Genomic DNA, 18,841 nt, shown 5'->3' with positions numbered 1-18,841 from the left:
GTATACGGTGAAGAATGTTATGACTCATAAAAACATACAGGCACTTTGTCAATAACGATTTCCCATTTCTCTTTACAACCTGTATTGTTATCGTGCAAAAACATGAGCAAGTCTTAGATCGAATCGTTTTTAAGAGCGAGAGAGTCGCTGAGCGTTGTGCCCGAAACTTTCCCGAGCCGCAGGGAGCTGGGGAAAAGTTCCCAATACTTACACAAGACTTTGATTTTAGGTTCCACGATGACTTTCCTTCGTAAAGTAGGTGGGTAACTCGTTCACAGTGAACTATTTATGTACAGATCTACATTCAGAAGGACTCCATGTGTTCTGTAAATATCTTGTCATTATTTCACCAAGAATCACTCATAATTCATTCATAACACTTTCATTGTACGTGGATAATGCGAAAGTTCATTGTTGTTTATGCAATATGAGTGCGTTTGTGTCCGGTTTTCAGCACTCACCCACGAGGGCATCGTTGTGCATTGTGCAATTCTTTCGGGCGAAAAGGGCATCGTACCATCGTACCTACAGGTGCTTGTACGCCTATGGCTTCTCAGGGACGAAAAATGCTTTAAATGACTCGAGCAAACGCTTTTGAAAAACATGGTGTTATGTCGAAATACTTCTGAGGAAGGGCAATCCGCCAAGCAAGCCGTTCACTCAACGCGCGGACTTTCTTATACTTTTTTCTTAGCACTAAAGCTTAAATATGCTTTAGTGCTGTTTTCTTGAATCCTATAGAAAATTCAGTTTTCAGTTCTCTGTTCTGCTCTTCATTCAGTTAAATCCAGTTTAACTAAACATGTTATACTGGTGTGAACGGGCTTTGAAACCTCTTGACGATAATGCTAGTTTATTTTCTCGGAATTTCAGTAAAAAGAGAATAAGTGGAAATTTCAAATTTACCGGGAAGATGCACGAGGCCGCGGCACTAAGGACCTAATCAAGTTTCAATGGCATAACGTAACTATCCGACTCCCTATCCTGGAAATTACTCTATACGCGCTATCAACCAAGTGTGAGGTCAAGATAGCTGGATACTGGCCGAGTTCTTTTTTTTCCATTTTTATGGACCGAGACGAAGTCATCTTGACTGAACAAGCTTGGTTAAAAAAGGATTTATTATATTGCAAAAAGATTTTGCTTTATTAAGAATGACTTGTTTACTTCGAGAGCCAGGAAAGAAAGTCAACTGTGTTTGTAGCACAACAAACTCACGAGATTCGTTTCTGTTTTCTTTGTTTTGACTATCTTCTGTCTAAGAATTACGAACGTAGTTCTAATTCAATTTTCTTCATCCGCGGGATCAATGCGGGCAATCCCGAGCGGGCAAGGTGGGCCTATCTTACCTACTCGGGTAGCCAATCAGAACACAGGATTCCCTTCATCTTGCCCAAGGGCGCTACGAGCACTGTATTAAAGTCCATATTACTACCCATCCCCCAGCAATTTATCTCGCTTCCGTGAGAGTAAGCTAGTACCTGTGCCACTAATACTCTTTGTAAAGGGGGGAATATCCCAACGCAATCTGGAGTCCAGAGCATAAGCTACTATCCCCTTTCTTCTCCTTTGAAATTCAAAAAGCCCTCACGGAAGTTTGCCAGTACCCATTTTCATTTCCGGAGGAGAGAGAGGTGCTGTTAGAGTAAAGAATCTTGCTCTTGAACACAACAAAATGACTCAGCTAGGGTTAGAACCAAGACCTCCAACTGTTAAGCCCCTGCACAAAAGCGACTGGACCAACACTTCTGAGAAAAAATACACTGTAACAAATGAAATGTCCACAAGATATCCCAATATGTCCATTTAATGATGTACATGTAACATAAATGTCTTAATGAATGCTTCTTTTTTCTTTAAAATTTAACTCTTAATAGAATTTAATTCTCAACAGAGAAAGACCGTTGATAGAATACGCTGAATAGCACCAGTGGCTTTGTTTCAATTCAACATGCACTACTCGACTGGCAAAAATAGTATTCTGAATTATCTGAACTATCTCAAAACTTGTAAAGATAAATTGTGCAAACAATGCCTTGCATAAACACAGTTTTCAGGAAATTAATTGCTGTTTTGCTTGAGAATATTTGAATAGTCTAAAATGTTCCTTTTTCTTGTTTATAAACGTGCGGCGAAATAACAATTTACAAAATGAAATCAAAAGCAGAAAAGGAAGCTATGCTTACATGCCTAAATAACTTGGCCACTTCTTAGAGAGCTCCAGTCATATTTATGTAAAGAGAACTCTTGTTTTCCAAAGAATTCATGTCAAATGTTACAAAGACTATAAGATGGATAATACTAAGTGATAGTCACTGTAAAGGCATAACTGTTATCTACAAATATGCGAAGCAACTTCTATCTTAATTCAATTAATTGGACTGATCAACAACATGTATTATATGAAATATAAATTACGAGGGTAAATATTTCCATATTTCAAGGTTAATTTACATGCAGAGCTCTTAGAGGCCACTGATCTGAAACATTAGTTTCTATTAACTACAAATAACTATTTTGCTTATTTATATGCCATCAAGATTTTGGGAATAAAATATTTCTGTTCATATTTTACAGGGATATATTAAATGACAATTTAACTTGGACGTGGCCGTTTGGCTTCTGGCTCCAAGGACCCTGTAACCAATGGGCGTGTAGTGCTAGAGGAAGTACTTGAACCAGTGGCCTGGGTACCATCTACTGGAGAAAAAAAATTATTAGAATTGTTTAACTACATAATTAAATATTCTCAAAATATTTTGTTTTAGTAAATAGTTTACTAGCCTTAATATTCTAAGTTACACTAATCATTAAATATTCTCAGATATAGGTGCATGCCACTTAGGTAGATAGACTATTAGATGTAAAAGAATGTTTATTTCCTTCTCATTTCTTCAAGTCTCAATCTATAAAAATATTTCAAATCATGCACTCACATGATTTCAGAATGATTTTCATGAGATCTGGACAGAATTTACTACATCTCATGAAGACATAGAACCATGTGTGAAAAAGTGAGTGAAACTGGGTTTTAAACAGTATTGGGGAGCAGGGATGGCACAGTGGTGAGAGCACTCGCCTCCCACCACTGTGGTCCAGGTTCAATTCCTGCACCTGGCGCCACATGTGGGTTGAGTTTGTTGTTGGTTCTCGTCCTTGCTCCGAGGGTTTTTCTCCGGGTCCTCCGGTTTTCCTCCCTCCGCAAAAACCAACATTCCAAATTCCAATTCAATCTGGAAACAGTGGACAAGAAGAGCCACCCAGTGGAATGCCTATTGCTAAATTATTTATTATTATTATTATTATTATTATTATTATTTTATTACGAATATAACTGAATAACATTTGCAAGAACAAAAGGGGGTTTCACAAAACACTCAGAATGATTACGAAGAACTTACAGTTTAAGGGGCAGTCAGGCTGTTCTGATAGGAGACTATTCTCCACTGAATCAAGTCCCATAGACAGTGCTGACCCAAGGCCAACAAACTGTTGAAAATGAAAACATATAACATAAAACGTCAGAGCTGTGAAAGATAATTTGATTACAATGACAAACTTTGAATCTATCTAGTAAGAAGGGAAGGGTTACATCTATTAATACAGGATTGGTAATAATGATAATAATAATAATAATAATAATAATAATAATAATAAACTTTATTAATGTGCCAAATCAATAGCAGTTTCCCACTAAATAAGGACACCAAGTGTGTCCATTTTGAAAGAGAGGTTGTAAGATTTCTTTTAGAAAAGCATCAATCTGTAAACCAAAGCTACCCAAAGTGAGAGTTTGACACAGTTGCTCTATTTCACAAAACTTTAAAGAAAACTGATAGCAAAGACTTCAAGCCTACAATCTTGCACTATGGTGATTTTCTATCGAATTGATTACCCTCATGACAACAATCACTAACAGAACAAACTAAGCAAAAATAATGCAAGAAAAAATTTTAAGTACTGCTTAAATTATGGGCACCATTCATAACTTACCTCTCCCATAACTGCCATAGGTGATGCACCAATAGCTTTAGCGACTTTGTGTTCCACCAAGTAGAACATGTACTCATCATAGAGAAGCCTGATCAAATGGAATGAACCAAAACTGGCTGCACTTCTCAAAGTAAGGTCACGGATTATCATAGAGCTATAATAAACAATTGGGAGACAAAATTAGTCTTGCTTTTTAACATCCAAAACTTCATACCCATGCTTAAAATAAAAGAAAAATTTGAAGTTCAGAGCTTTACCTATAGAAAGACCACTTCAAGAGAAACTGTCTTGCAGCCTTAGGAAACTCATCTGTTCCCTCATGCTGTTTGAGTACTTGATCCACAACTCCTTCCAACCAGGTGGCCCATTGTTCAAGAGAGTTCTGAACAACAAATACCAACTTCAGTAATACTTATTAAATGAAGTAAGACCTCAGTAATTCATTGTAACAAACCTGTTGCTGAAGGGTGAGTTTAAAATCCTGCTCCAATCGATACACAACATGGTCATCACATTGACACACCCAAGAAGCTTGCTCCTGCAAAAGATTAACAGACGTTTTACTGACTGAAGAAAGACACCTTAACCATCTTAATTTCTACACTACCTATTCTCATACACAACACCTGAGACAAATTCAATTTTATTCATGTTCTTGGACACATTTATAACCACAAAATTTACCCTTGTAACAACAACAATAAATCACTATGATCTGACCTGCACATTGGCAAAATCCACTCTGTTAAGGTCAGCTAACATCTGGCTGATCTGGGAAGAATTCTGGAGCACAGCCCGTGCCGCTTGAGCCAAATGATTCAATGATGTGTAGCGACGAAGAGTTTGTGCAAAGGCACTGCAGGTGGTTACCTGTCAATTGAATGTACCCTTGATTAGTTAGTGCTTTGATAAAAAGTGTTCCAAATCAAAAATCTTATTTTGATTGATTAATGCAGCCCAGAGTCTCTTTGAGCAAATTTCTATAACAATAGAAGCTGAAGTTTCTGTATCATGTTTACCCCAAACCAAGTAACACAAGTACAGTCAGGGGTTTCATTAAGGGCCTGGGCACCAGACAAATTAACCAGTTGTGACGACGGTTTTGCCCACCTGGTTTGACAACCTGGACGAAGGTTTATCTTATAAAGAAGTTTAGTTCAGAAAGTTTTGCCTGCCTGTGAAAACCAGTGGCCCTCCTGTTGACAACATTAATGAAACCGCTGAGTACCCTTTTTAGGTTAAGGAAAAATTCAAATTCTCAAATTCCAATCCAACTTACTTTCACATCAGCCATCTTCTTTGGAATCTGATCCAGACTGCTAAGCAACCAGCCCTCAAGGCCTTTGGCAAAATTACGTACGGCCTGTGTCAAGGAAGCTGAAAACAACCAATCTTACATCATTTCTTAGCTCAAAAATTAAATACACTGATAATGTCTAGCTTTTGCTACAATGTCCAACTACCTCAGAGGAAAACCAAGTAAAAGTTAGCAGCACATTAAAGATTTTTTAATCCCAGATTTTCTGACATTGATCTTTCTTTAGACATGTGACACCTGAGTGGCTGCTCAACAGCATACCATTGTAATAAATGCAAATATCTTTCTGCAGTAAGAATTACGTCCCTACAAGTACCTGGAATTGGTCGCAACACATCAGGAATAAGGATTTCAACCAGTGTCTGATAAAGAAGATGATCACAAGCTTTGACAAATGTAATCACTGGATCAAATTCACACAGTTGTGTCAATTTGGATTGGGAAAGTCTGCTCTCATATTCACCATCATCACTAAAAAACAAACAAACAGTAAGTAGTAATTAAATGCTGTGTGAAGGAACTCACATTTGCTTGAACATGTTTAGTATTCAATGCATTCAACATGTGCTAAAATGTGCTAAAATGTGCTAATTAGCTAAAAACCTCTCACTAGCACACCTCAAAATCAATTATTGGCACTGTCTGCTATACTTTCTTCAACTCTTAGCTCTAAAAATTTGGTGTCAAATCAACAGTCCCTTGATTGATTTAAATTCATCCTTTTCAACACCTCTTTAGTTCAAAATGTATTGAATTGTAAGGAGAAAATCTTCCTCTGTCATTCCAGGGTGATGAAATCTTACCCAACATCCTTTTTATCATCATCATCTGCCCCTGATTTATCATTTCCTGCTGGATGTCGCCAGAATGTTTGCCACAGTGACTCAACCAAAGTAAACTGTAGGTTGACTACAACATCAAGAAAAGCCTACAAACCAAACAGCAAAAATTATTAAATTTCAACTCTTTAATTTTTGTAGACATTTTCAGAGTAAACAGTAAACCAAAATCCAACAGATATAATCTCTAAAACCTCAAAAGTCTTTGAGATAAAAAAAAAGAAAAAAATTAACAATTTTGCCTTTTATATATTTAGCAAATAAGCCAAATTTGTGGAGCACAGAAATATGGACAACCCATGTCACACGTCTTTTGTGATTGTCTGTTTAAAGTGAAAACACCGATTGTTTAGAAAGAACTGTACAAGGTTGATAGTCTAACAGAAACTTACCTCGCAATGTTCTCGATACATGTCAACAAAGGTGTCAAGATCATGATCTGTGATACCCTCTGAAATGAACCAATAAGACAGTTATGTTAAAATTCACAACACAGAATCAAAATCACTAAAGGAAGTATTTAAAACAACAACAAAGTTGAAACACACCCCACAAGGAAACAATTGGTTTCACATAATCACACATTAAATACCTGGAAGAGGGACACCCTTGAGGTCAAGCTCTTCAAACTCTGGCAACCCTTGTGTGACATCACCGAGATATTGCTGGTGCTGCTGCATCTGACTTTGCTGTGCTTGTTGATCAGCTGTCATTGCTGGCGAATGTGATGCTGTATCACCTGACTCATCAGAGGCTAGTCTAGCAGCAGGCTTCAGTCTGTTAAAAAAAGGGAAAGAAATCAATATTACAGAAACATATATGATTTTGTGCAAAAAAAAAAAAAAAAAAAAGAGAGAGAATCTTTAAAAAAGTAAATCTAAAAGATTATTTTCTTATGAAAATAAATGTAATTAACTTTGACTGATTTTTTTCTTTTCTTTTTTTTTTTTGTGGGGAAATGTGATATTACACCAAGAGAATTTGAAAAGACATGAGTTTTTTTTTTTCCCAAACTGTGACCATTAAGGCATTATTATGAGATGTCATACCTTTTTTGTGTGGAAGGTGACTGTCTCATGGCCACTTGGGCCTCATCTGACAAAGCATTTAGTGGTGAACTTGGTTTGATGCGTATTCCATAATAATGATACTTGGAGTTACCCCTGTAACACAAAAACGGTCATTGTTACAAAGACTGTGGAATTGCTTGCACAGAAACAAAGGTCAGCTCATGCAATTATGTCCCCTTAGGCAGAGGCATAATAAAAGAAAAGAAAAACACTTTTTTTGTGTTGTAAGCTTTGTGTTTGTTATACTAGTGCTTCCTAACCTTGTGCCAAGTCGTCTGGTTCTCAGTCCCATGAAAACAGATCTAATGAGCTTTCCAAAGCTGGCAGCATTAACAGCATCAAGTTTATTCGACTGGCAGTGCTGAAGGTAATGATTATACAGTGTGCTGCGGGGCAAACTCACTCCTTCTGCTGTTTCATAATTATCAACCAGCCACTGAACCTTTAAAAAATAAATTTAACCAAAATTTGTTCATTTCAAACCCCTACTTGCTGTATTTAACAATTGAAAATACTTGTAACAACCCTTATCTTTTAAAAAGATAAATACATAAACAAATGCAGTGCAAACTAAGTATCAACTGGTATGGAATAAGATCAAAAATTAATTACTCAAGATGTGAACTACAGAAAAAGGAAAATGAGCACCTTGAACCAAGAAGAACCCCTAGATGATGTGATTTGAAAAATGATGAAGATATAATTGCATAAAAAGTACTACAATCACTCTTGAAGGTGAAAATGAAATTGCACATGCATCATGATTAAACCACTTTGATCAACTGCCAAATTGAATGAGGAAAATCACCCAATACACCAAAAATAACACTATCACCAACAACTCCTGACACCTTTTCCATGGACCACCATTTAAGTTTTCAGTTGACTGGTTCCAAATGCTGCAATTCTATACCACAGGAATTAAACAATGTTTCATATACTCATTTGCTCTATTTTCCACAACTGACTCAGAAATAAATATACTGATATTTTTTGAGAGAAATAGCAAGTTTACCATTAAAACATACTGTAAATATACTTACCGTTGCAGGAGATGCCCTTGTAGTATGTGTCATTGGATGCCTTTGAGTCTGTATGGTTGTCCCACCCTGAGTGACTTGTAGGTATGTTTGTGCGCTTGGGACACTGCCTGGTGTGGTTGCAGCTGCTGAAATTAAGTTTTGCTGCTGGCTTGCTTCAAGATAAGATGATGTGGCTTGCTGTCCAAATATTGCTGCATCAGTGTAGTGATAAGCATTGCCCCTGGAAGTAGTTAAAAGAAAAATAGTTTAATTTGCAAGCCCCTGTTAAACATTTTCCATGAAAACTATTCTGCAATGTGGGTGTAATGTTAAGGAGCTCAACATGGCTTTTTTAAATTTGGGTTAGTTCGCAATCAAAGTCCCTGTTTAATGTTTCAATAAGCAATAAAGGGAAATGGGGGGAGGTGAACAAGAAAAAGCAGGTAGACACCTGTTAAAAGGGGAAAGACTTAATTCCAAAAATGAGTACATAAGCAATCAAATTAATACTTCCTGTGATAAGGAACATTAAGATTTCTTTCCAAGAAAACATAAAATTGCCAGAAAGGTGCCATAAAACCCACTCTCAAGGCTGAGATGTACTATCAAGAGAAACCCTGGCTGTACAGATACAGAGCTTAAGGAATGGAATGACAAGCTTGGGCATTCCTATCTAACAATGCCTAACAGTGGGATGATCATTCAACATATTGCTGACTTAATGACCTCCTGTAATGACAGTGGAGATCTCTGATACAGGAAAGTAAGGTCAAGTTCATTTGTGTTTCACTTAGTTTTTACAAATCACAAATAATACAAAGCCATATTTATAAACACAAACTGGAAAACATTTACAATTGCTGCCTCTGTCAATTTCCTTACTTTCTGTCTTGTGGATGATAACATTAAAAACCCTTATCTTTTGATTTTATAGAACACAGTCCCTTGATTATATCTGTAACTCCAAAACTCTAAACTTGAACATTCTTTCACAACTGCTTACTGAATCTAGTATAATTACTTAAGACTACAAAGATGTTGACACTGGTCTTGATGGAATATATCAACATCAAAAAACATCTGAAAAATATAACATAGGCAGCCTATATATTTGATTATATGACTTCAAATCAATTTGACCAAATAAATCTAGAAAGATGAATTTCCTTCTGAATAAAACTGACTTTTAAACCAAAATAGACATTGAAATCCATATGAAATGATGTCGTTCACAGATTATGAATAAATAAAAATATTGTTTCTGCAATAATTCGATTTTCTGTAGAATATATGTTAAATATCAAAAACAATATACTGTATTAGGAATGAACATGTTCCAACTAAAAAAGGTCACAATTCTTTCAAAAACATTTCTTTCTGTACATGCTAGGGAACAATTTTCAAGATACTGACTTAAAAGTAGAAACATCAGAGCTTCAGTGGGAAAAATGTTATTTCAAAGCAATTGTGCCTTTCTCTTACACAAGGTATATGAAGCATTATTACTAACAAATATTCAGAGTAGAACACAAGCATATAGAATTACTACAAAACTCTGGAAACATTCATTTTGAACTTGAAGAACAAAAAAAAAAACTGCAGCTATAAGTTTGAAGCACAACTTAGATCAACCAACGAACATGCTCTCTCAGACAATATCATATCCCGATAAAATATTAACAATTTTAAAATTGGTTGGCTTTAGGTTTGTAAAAGCAACAGAAATCCAACTACATTTAAGAAACTCACAAATATGTTGATACAGGCATCATGTGGGTTAAACTGGCCATAAACTATCGAACAAAAAAGCCTAAGAAACAGCCTCCGTTATTTAGTACTGTTTGGTGGAGTGATGAGAACAAGAAAGTGATTCTCTCTCTCACTGACTCATTCACAAAGGCTGCATGTGTTGCCATGGAAAAGAGAGTGTCTCCTAAGTAAAAATGCTTCTGATCTGAATACTAATCCCACTTCGCTAAATAAACATAGGTCCATCAATAGGAAAGAGGATTTTAATTAATGCAAGAATTGTTCCAACATCATGACGAGAAAAACAATATCCAAGAGAAACCAGAAGTTTCCAAGGTTATTGTCAAAGCACTACCTATATTAATAATTGCCTACTGAAGTTCTCTTGAAGAGTTCACGGCTAAGTTTTCCCAGTTTCAAAAATTTACTTGATCTAATTATGGGCTAAATTGAGAAATTTTAGATAAGTATAACCTTGAATTCATACTTTGGAAGAGAGAAATAGTATATTTATTCAATAATATCTCTATTTTTGTTCTCCCCCAAGCTAACAATGAGTCAACCATATATGGTAAGTAATTCAATAATATCTCTATTTTTGTTCTCCCCCAAGCTAACAATGAGTCAACCATATATGGTAAGTAATTATCATAAATTAACATAAATATTGTATTAATTTGAATAACATTCTTAATATTGTACAGTTTGGGCAACTTTCAGCCGACGTTTCCAAATCACGACTTGAAAACATCGTAAAAAACGAAAATCCTGGTTTTTCTAGGCGCATATGACGATATCACTGATCACTTCTCTCAAAGTTAAACAAAAATACAGAGATTGATTATCAAGAATTGTATGATTCGCATGTGTTTTACATTGATTCTTTATCCCTAAACCAGGTGTCCACAACGTGTTCAAAAAGGCAAAACAAAGCATAAAATTCGGATCGCAACCTTCAAAGGGAAACTAAAAAGGTTGAAAGACAAGACGGAAATTTCCAGTCTGTTTCGAAAACTTTCTACGGAAGAAACTTACGCTGTTCCATTCGGGTAAATGGCATGTTCCGCCGACAAAGCCTCAACGTACTGTTCCTCTGTGGTCGGAAAACCTGCATTGAAACGAAAAATAAACTTGAATATCATAACAAATTACCAGCGTGTTGCTTTAAACTTTTTCTCGACAATCCAAGATAGGTTTCATTTTAAAATGCTACTATTAAATGCGGAACTGATCGTCACTGGTTCGGTAGTTTAAGATTGGCAACACCATTCATAAAATTTGCAAAGTACCTTCTTTCGTCTGGAAGCCATCGCTCGTTATAACATTTGCTGTGATTAATGTAGTTTGAGGAGTTTGAATCTGGGCCGGCTGGACTGTCAAAGTTACAGCATTCGCTGGTAAAGAAGTGTGTTGAGGCGAAGGAACAATATTTTGCGAGGTCACAACAATGTCGTGTGAAATGGCGGCCGCGCCAGTCGCAACTTGTTGGGTGAAAGCTTGTGGCGTTGAAACCACATTGCTTGAGGTAGCTTGGGATTTCACATCGACGGAATCGAAGTTCGGGGCATAATTAGTTGGTTGTGGTTGTGTAGTCGCCATAGGGCGATCTAGGAATCAAATCGGACAAAAAAGAGTTCTGTATTTGTATAGATTCACATGTCAACATGACTAGCAAAGATCAAATGGTTCGCTTCAGCTACATATATTTAGCACTTACGCAATTATGGGCATACATGGGGCATATCCATCTCAAGGCGCAACATTTGTCGCCACATTCAACACAAACTACCTCCAAATAACAAGAGACTGTTCTAAAGATATTAACGACAAAATGTAGCAGAGAAAAAGTAGAATTTCTGCCCATCGCCATGACAAAGAAGTCTCAGGCAGAGCACGCGAAAATCGCGCGTCGAAACAAACAAAATCGAAGGCGGGTAACAACGGGAAAAACAGCAAAAGACTATCGGCAAAACACATCGATCATTACATGAAGCTCTATCCTACCAGTTGTTGTATAATTACGCGAAGGAAATTCTGGGAAGGACCTTGTAACCTTGACTACACTGTCGCCTTGGAGAAGACTTTTCCCTCGTTGTTGCTGACAACATACAGGACAACTTCGCAACCGCTATTCAAGTTCGCCACGACAACCGCTCGCTCCCTGCCTCAAAAAGGGGGCGCCCAAACGGACTGCAGGGCTTTAGAAAATGAAAGAGTAAATCCTTTTGTTTTTGGTAAGATCCCCGGATGAAAAAGCTCTAAATTTCTCTTCTTTCAAAAATCATGCATACACATTATGTCACGCCAGTTTCAGCATCTTGGAATGAAAAAATAGACGCTAATTTTTTAGTGGGGCATAAATTAAGATGTAAAAAAAGAAAAAAAAAAAAAAAAACGCGCTAAAGTAATCTTACTTAAAAAGCAGCGAATCTCGCAGACATATCCCTCCTAGCAAACTTACTTTTGTTTACTATATCTGTCTTAGGAAAAATTAATTTTCCAATTACCGAGGTAATTTGACATCTAAAAGGAAGAAGCCAGCTCAACGGATATTGAACCACGCTACCGAGGAGAATAACTTCCAACGGCGAGGGAAAGAAAAAGGAAAAAAAAACTTTAGAGCAAGGGTCATGTACAGTATGTTATGCAACGCGTTGCGTTAAAAAGGAAAAGTCGACGCCACGTGGCAAAAGATCATAAAAACTAAGACATTCATTGGTTTCTTTTTCTGCCATTTTCAATATCACTTTCTTAATATCACTTTGTTTTGCAAAGTTTACGAGAAAAGATTAATTTCGTATCTCTGCGTGCAATGGCAATGAACTCGATAATAATATTGCGTTGATTCTAAAAAGTATGAATTTTGCGCTTTACAGTGTAGCATGGCAAATTTGAAGTTATACTGAAATACGAGGTTATTTTTAAAAAGAAAATTGGAATATCTTTCTAAAGATGCCTTAATTTACTTGAAACACCTGTTCTTTGTTTTGTTTTCTGTTTTTACTGATCTATTATTGTACAGCTATTTTAAATAGTTAAATCCTCGAAGGCTAACATAAAGTTAAAAACGCACTAAGACATAGTTTCGGCAATGAAACCCTATCGACTAAGAGGCCCTGACAAAACCATTCATTACTCAGCCCAAAAAATGCCTGCAGTAGAACCGCGACCTATTAAAAGTATTGGTATAAATGTACCAGTGTTCTATCACAAACACATAAATCTGATGGCCTACGCCAGTCGCTCTCTCTCTCCCATGATTCATAGTGAGTAAAGTGAGTGGCCTAAACCGTGTACTATTTTTATCATTGTTCAATTTAAACATAAGCCTGCCATCTTTAGTTTTTGGGGTGAGGTTGTAAAGAAACTGTAGTGCTGCGTCGTCAGTCGCTCTAATGGAGGGCTAACGCTCAAAACTTCAGCTTCAGAAACTATTTACGGTGGCTAATTTACACTGTAAACTCAGTTTATAAAACCAAAGTATCTTGTTTAGTTTTAAACGACTGAAAAAATAAGATAAAATTCGCGGCTCTCTATTTCTACGTGTGATGGTGGAAAAAAGTCTCGAGTTCAAAGTCTAATTTAAAGTGAATCATCCCGATATAACCATCTTCTTTAGCAGTTGTTAGTCCCGCAACTTGGCAACCATTAACTTCTTTCAAATAATGAAGCTCTTCAAAATCATTGAACTTGATTTGACTTAAAGGCTTCTTCTTCTGAACTATACAATACCCTGAGAGCTCGATAAAGAATTTTCAATCTGGTCTTAGTTATTAATAAAGGCGCCTTAACTTAGATCCGAATAGACGCCTAGACGGCCAGTTCTTATTTCACTTATAAACAACAGACCAGCTGTGCACCAAAACGATCGTGCACTATAGACCTAACCAATGTGTGAAAAACACCAACTTCACACAAAAACTTTCTTTCGCCGTTTACGGGTATGTTAACAAATGATGCGTTTCTTCCAGCAATTATAAGTGCTCTTCGTCAATTCTCGAAAAGAAGGTTCTATCGAGTTGTTTCACGTTTCCAGCTTGCATCTTGGTTTCTGAGTTTTTTTACAGTTTAATTTAAGGTAGTATGGGAAAAGAAAGAAAGAAATTAAAAAAAAAAAAAAAAAAATCAAACCCTACCTAAGTAAACCATAGGTTGGTGTATCGTGAGGAAAGCTAGAAGCCCATCGTGTTTCAGAAAAATGGAATACGGTTTGTTCCTTATACAAAACCAAGCACGAACAGTCGGATTAGACTTGTTCGTTTTTACATATAGTTGTCTTGTACAAGTCACTTGCTATGGTCCACGCAGTAAAGCAATGATCCTTGCAGGTGAGTTCCAATTTAAGCAATTGCAGAAAAGGGGCTTGAAAAATTCAGGCCAAGACAGTATGCGATCCCGTACCTCCCAGATACTAGTTGGGCGCCCCTACTAGAGCCAACGATACACCTAGCGATTTTATTCGCCGATCGCTACGAAACCACACGTTGGAGGTGAGGCAATTTGTTAAATTAACTTTCGTTAATTTAAAACTGATTGATATAGTCTGTTGTCCAAATTTTACTGCAATGTTTTAAATTTTATTCCTACTCACGAACTCGAGTTTCGAAATTGAGAAACGCACTATACGAAAAGGATTCAACGTCACTCAGTCAGTCAGACATCCATTCAGTTATTGAGTCAGTCAGTCAGTAAGTCAATCAGTCAGTCAGTCAATCAACCAGTCAGTCATTTAGTAAGTCAGAATTCATTCAGTTATTCATTCAGTTATTCAGTCAGTCAGTCAATCAGTCATTAAGTAAGTCAGACGTTCATTCAATTTATTCAGTCAGTTAGTCAGTCAGTCAGTCAACCAGTCAATCAGTCAGTCAGTCAGCCAGTCAGTCCTATAAGTGGTAAGTGGGTGGGTGAGTGAGTGAGCGAGCGGGTCAGCAAGTCAACTAGTCAATCAGTCAGTCAGTCGGTCGGTCACTGCCAACTAGTCAGTCCTATAAGGAGGCAGACAAACAGATCAATCAGTTGGACAGACAGTCAGTCATGATCAGTTAGTCACTTAATCAACAGTAAAGTGGTAGTGTAGTGCAAGATGGTCAACTGTAGTTTCTGACCTGGTCTCTCAGTCATTGTGTCAGTCATTTAGTCAAACTATTATTCTGTCAGAAGGATCATAAAAACTCTTTTAACTGTTTGTGAGTCGTTTTCATCCCTACTCAGTCTACCAATGGGTACATAGTTGTCTCTCACTTCTCATCTCCATTTTCTGGCTTTAAAAGCACACACAACCCACAATTCCTCTATTCGCTCCGACGAAGGGCTAACTCTAGAAACGTCAGCTTTTGTAATCGTTATGGTAGCCAATTTACCATTTCAACTTTGTTGATATATCCAAATTATTTCGTCACCCCCACCGACGCAGTCCTAAACAGTTTCTTTAGAAACTATCAGCCTTTTCTAACTTCTCATTCATGTGTATCTCTTCAGAAGAAATCTTCTGTCTCTTTGGTTGGTTTGTGTAGAGTGTCTGAGTCTATGGTGCCTGGTGGTCTCGATAAAATACATTTCACTGATCTTCAAACAGAATCTATAAGCTACGCTTACTTATCTGCCATACTCGAAGCAGCCTCTAACGGAGACCAAGTGACTCCACAGCAAGTGTTTTGATAACTATGCTGCTAAATTAAGGTGCCTTTCAGAAAAAAGTAGCTCAAAGGTAGACTATAAGACAAGAGTCGCTGACGTATTGTGGTTCACTCAAAAACTGGACTGTACCAGTTTCATTCAAGTTAGCATTGAACAGGTGCAAGTGTGGACACTGATTAGCATGACGTTACTCCTAGTTGTTTTATGAAGCATCGTAAACTTGCTTTTTTTGGATTAACTCTCCCTTTTTGTTATGAACAAAAATAATTAAGCCGGGCGCTTACAGATTTTAAGGTCATTCCTCTACGAGCCTTCCTATCCTATTTGACAAAAGTACCTGCATCTTTCGCTGTTTTTTTTTTTTTCTAAGAAGCTTTCGCAACTCCTAGGGAAGATAATTGAAGAACAATTTTCAGTCCCTCTCTCTCTTTCTATGTGACCTTCACTTACGATTCCCCTAAGATCCTCTACGTCTCAATCTCTGTTGACATTTTCCCTCTTTACTTAAATATTTTCAAATAGAGGGCGAGAAGTTTAAGCCCTAGTAATAACCTTCAGGTTTTTTGCAGTTTGTTTCTGGCCCTCAATTTTGGAAGCAATGCCATGAATGGTGTAAGTTAATTTCACTCTGATTAATTGTTTCGGCGTTCTCTTTCCGAAACACTGTTCTGGCACCATTCTAAGAGGACTGAAGTACCTCTTTCGCGTGCATTATTATTTAGCCGAACCTTAAATGGATACAATAACCAAGGGATGAGAAATTACTTCTAGTTACTTCAACTTTGGCTTCCTTTTCCATTCTTTAACATCAAAAGTTTTTTTTGAGAAATACGTGCCCATGAACCCCAAGCCATTTCATGTCTGTGGTTTACCGCTTAGTCACCAAAGTAGAGCGATGCAACCAACTGTAACATTGAACAAATAAGAGAGCTACTGTGTTTTGTATTTTCCAATCTGATTTTCCTTGAGCCATCAAACTGTTCTGAGACCCACTGGAATTCTATACCGGCATAATAATCAAACAGTGAAGAAACACCATTTTAATAACATAAACGAGGATCTAGTCTTAATCTTTCAAATTCTCGCCCTCTTTTCGTACCTGTTTTAAGAGTCGCATACTTCTACCACATGTTTCCCAGCTGACTCCTGTACACCTAACAAAACTTATTTCAACCGAGCACTGCTCAGTTCCTCACCAAATAAAAGAAACAAGTAGAGCTTTTGAGATAACAATTAATTTTGACTTCCATTTAACTTCATCAAGCCGAGAAATGAAATTATAATGTGCGAAATGTGCACCTGTCTATGTACCTCATTGCCAAGTTGTTTTTAGTTAATTTTTTTTTTTCAGTAATATTCCTCACGGCTCCATATTTTTTTTTTTTTCAGTACTGACACGTTATCTGTGGGAATTTTTTCTCTTTCTTTGGCAGTTGACAAAAACGAAGTTTCAACGTAATTTAGATGGAGTTCGCAGGTTATAAACCAATCCGTGAACGAGTTTTAGAGCTGAAGAAAACCCGAAAATTTTTATCCCTGCCCTGGAATTTCGCAAAGAAACACGAGTAATTTTTCAACCGTACCTTTTGTTATCTTTAATTTGAAACACAGTCGACAAAAAGTTGGTACTCAAGAGAGACAAAAGAGCCCAGTTTCTCGGCAGTAAGACACGTTTTCATCCCAGGCAGAGGGAACGCTTTCTTGGACATAATACATTTCGTAGGAATGAGACGGAACCTTTCTTGGAAGTAGTTTCTCTCTAACACATCTGACATTAATTTGGCTCATCTTGGTTAAAACTGAAACAAAACTGCTACGGAGAAAGCAACAAGTGGAAAAATTTAGGAAGTTTCTTTTCCTTTTTTTTAAGACGTGGCAAGAACAACCCTGCAGGTCTAGAACAAAAAAATGACTCGAACAACAAATCAATAGCTCGTACACGATACTCATGGATATTTTGACCAATGTGTTGACTCTAAAGTAAAACTGAAAACTGTTCGAACTGTTCGTTCGCAACATTTAGAGACTTTTTACTGATGAAAACGATGACTTTCCTGTCGCCAGCCAACGAGTCTTCTGTAACTTATCCGCTGGCGGAACATCTTGCCACAAAATTAGAATCGATTTGGGATAGAATTCACAAAGAGGGTTCAAATGTTTCTGAACCACGCTCCCGAAAAATAAGGAACTTAGTTTCTTCAAAGTCTTGCCATTTCGACTAAACAGGCAGTTTAATCTTTTCAGAAAATGCCACTGAGCTACAGCAGTGCTTAAGTCGGAAAAAGCACTAAAACAATTGAAGTCCACATTGTTCACTTAAATAATTCACAAAGAAACCAGTTGGAGGTATTTAACAAGTTCAACCGACCTTGAATGTTACATCTCTTTAGACTCGGATTAACGGAAATACAATCTTTTGAAAAAAGTGGCGACTAAGTGCTGAAGAGAAAGAAAACTTTAGTTTCAATTTGAGTTTCTCTCGCGACTTAAGGCAGGGCTTTCGGTTTCTATTTATATCCTCTTCTCTTGAACAATGTCTCCAATAAACGTTATCTTTAAGTTAAGAACAACGAATGATGCGCTTTAAAGATTTGCGAACCGTGGGAAGCAGACAATAACAAAGGTAATACAATTCTCGAAAGTCTTGCTCTGCGTGCGCGCCGATTCAAGTTACTTTCCGTCTTTAGAAATTTAAATTCTGCGTCAAACCACGGAACTATTTTAATGCAATAGAACTTAGCGAAAAAAAAAAAAAAAAACCAGAAATAAATAAACTTACGGTAAGAAAATGGATTATGATATGTTCCTTGCCGTGGAGGAATTAACGGAAATTGCTGATTGTATGGAGTCGCTATTCTGCAAAACTGAGGTCTCCCCGGTTTTGGCTTGTAGTCGATTGTGGCTGGGAAGCCAGGCGGAAAACTTGTGGACGAATCCACGTCGAACTGGCAATCTCTTCGCTCTTCTTTCTTGATAGCACGATTCGGGAACATGTCAAGAAAGTTGAGAAAATTCTCGCTGAAGCTAAAATCCTGCAGAACAGCCATCAATACCACATGCTCCTCTTTCGGTGCATAAGTTGAAATGCGACGAAAGCCCGCGGATCAGCTTATGTTATCACCCGCATTAGCATACTGTTGTTTAGTTCAAAAAGGCGTCCTTAGCAACTTCAGCGCCTGAATTGTTATCAAGGTCGAGGGCCCAGAGTTTGAG

At 37.2% G+C, this 18,841-nt stretch overlaps 1 protein-coding gene and 1 long non-coding RNA gene across 10 annotated transcripts in view; one reads left to right on the top strand and one right to left on the bottom strand.

Moving 5' to 3' along the window:
- Positions 1-1,789: 1,789 nt before the first annotated feature.
- LOC111323107 (DNA-binding protein RFX2) overlaps positions 1,790-18,841 on the bottom strand; it is a 29,903-nt gene continuing 12,851 nt past the window's right edge. The window contains exons 1-17 of one of the 9 annotated variants that reach the window (XM_088737899.1): positions 18,408-18,711; positions 11,281-11,598; positions 11,027-11,099; positions 8,264-8,483; positions 7,481-7,662; positions 7,200-7,313; positions 6,743-6,927; positions 6,543-6,601; positions 6,115-6,239; positions 5,628-5,782; positions 5,273-5,370; positions 4,714-4,863; positions 4,448-4,531; positions 4,251-4,375; positions 3,994-4,147; positions 3,402-3,489; positions 1,790-2,700 (exon numbers count right to left, since the gene is read on the bottom strand). In XM_088737899.1, coding sequence (XP_088594025.1) covers positions 2,597-2,700; positions 3,402-3,489; positions 3,994-4,147; positions 4,251-4,375; positions 4,448-4,531; positions 4,714-4,863; positions 5,273-5,370; positions 5,628-5,782; positions 6,115-6,239; positions 6,543-6,601; positions 6,743-6,927; positions 7,200-7,313; positions 7,481-7,662; positions 8,264-8,483; positions 11,027-11,099; positions 11,281-11,598; positions 18,408-18,675 — 2,502 coding nt within the window. In that variant the 5' untranslated portion in view covers positions 18,676-18,711 and the 3' untranslated portion in view covers positions 1,790-2,596. The other 8 variants (XM_022926397.2, XM_022926400.2, XM_088737900.1 and 5 more) reach the window with 8 other exon arrangements.
- Positions 10,472-12,961, top strand: LOC148719685 (uncharacterized). The gene is made up of 2 exons (XR_015992999.1): positions 10,472-10,628; positions 10,891-12,961. It is a non-coding gene; the product is annotated as an uncharacterized LOC148719685 (long non-coding RNA).

The sequence above is a fragment of the Stylophora pistillata genome, chromosome 11, assembly GCF_964205215.1.
Source record: "Stylophora pistillata chromosome 11, jaStyPist1.2, whole genome shotgun sequence".
NCBI classification, from domain to species: Eukaryota; Metazoa; Cnidaria; class Anthozoa; order Scleractinia; family Pocilloporidae; genus Stylophora; species Stylophora pistillata.
This window is presented reverse-complemented; position numbering and strand designations above follow the sequence as displayed.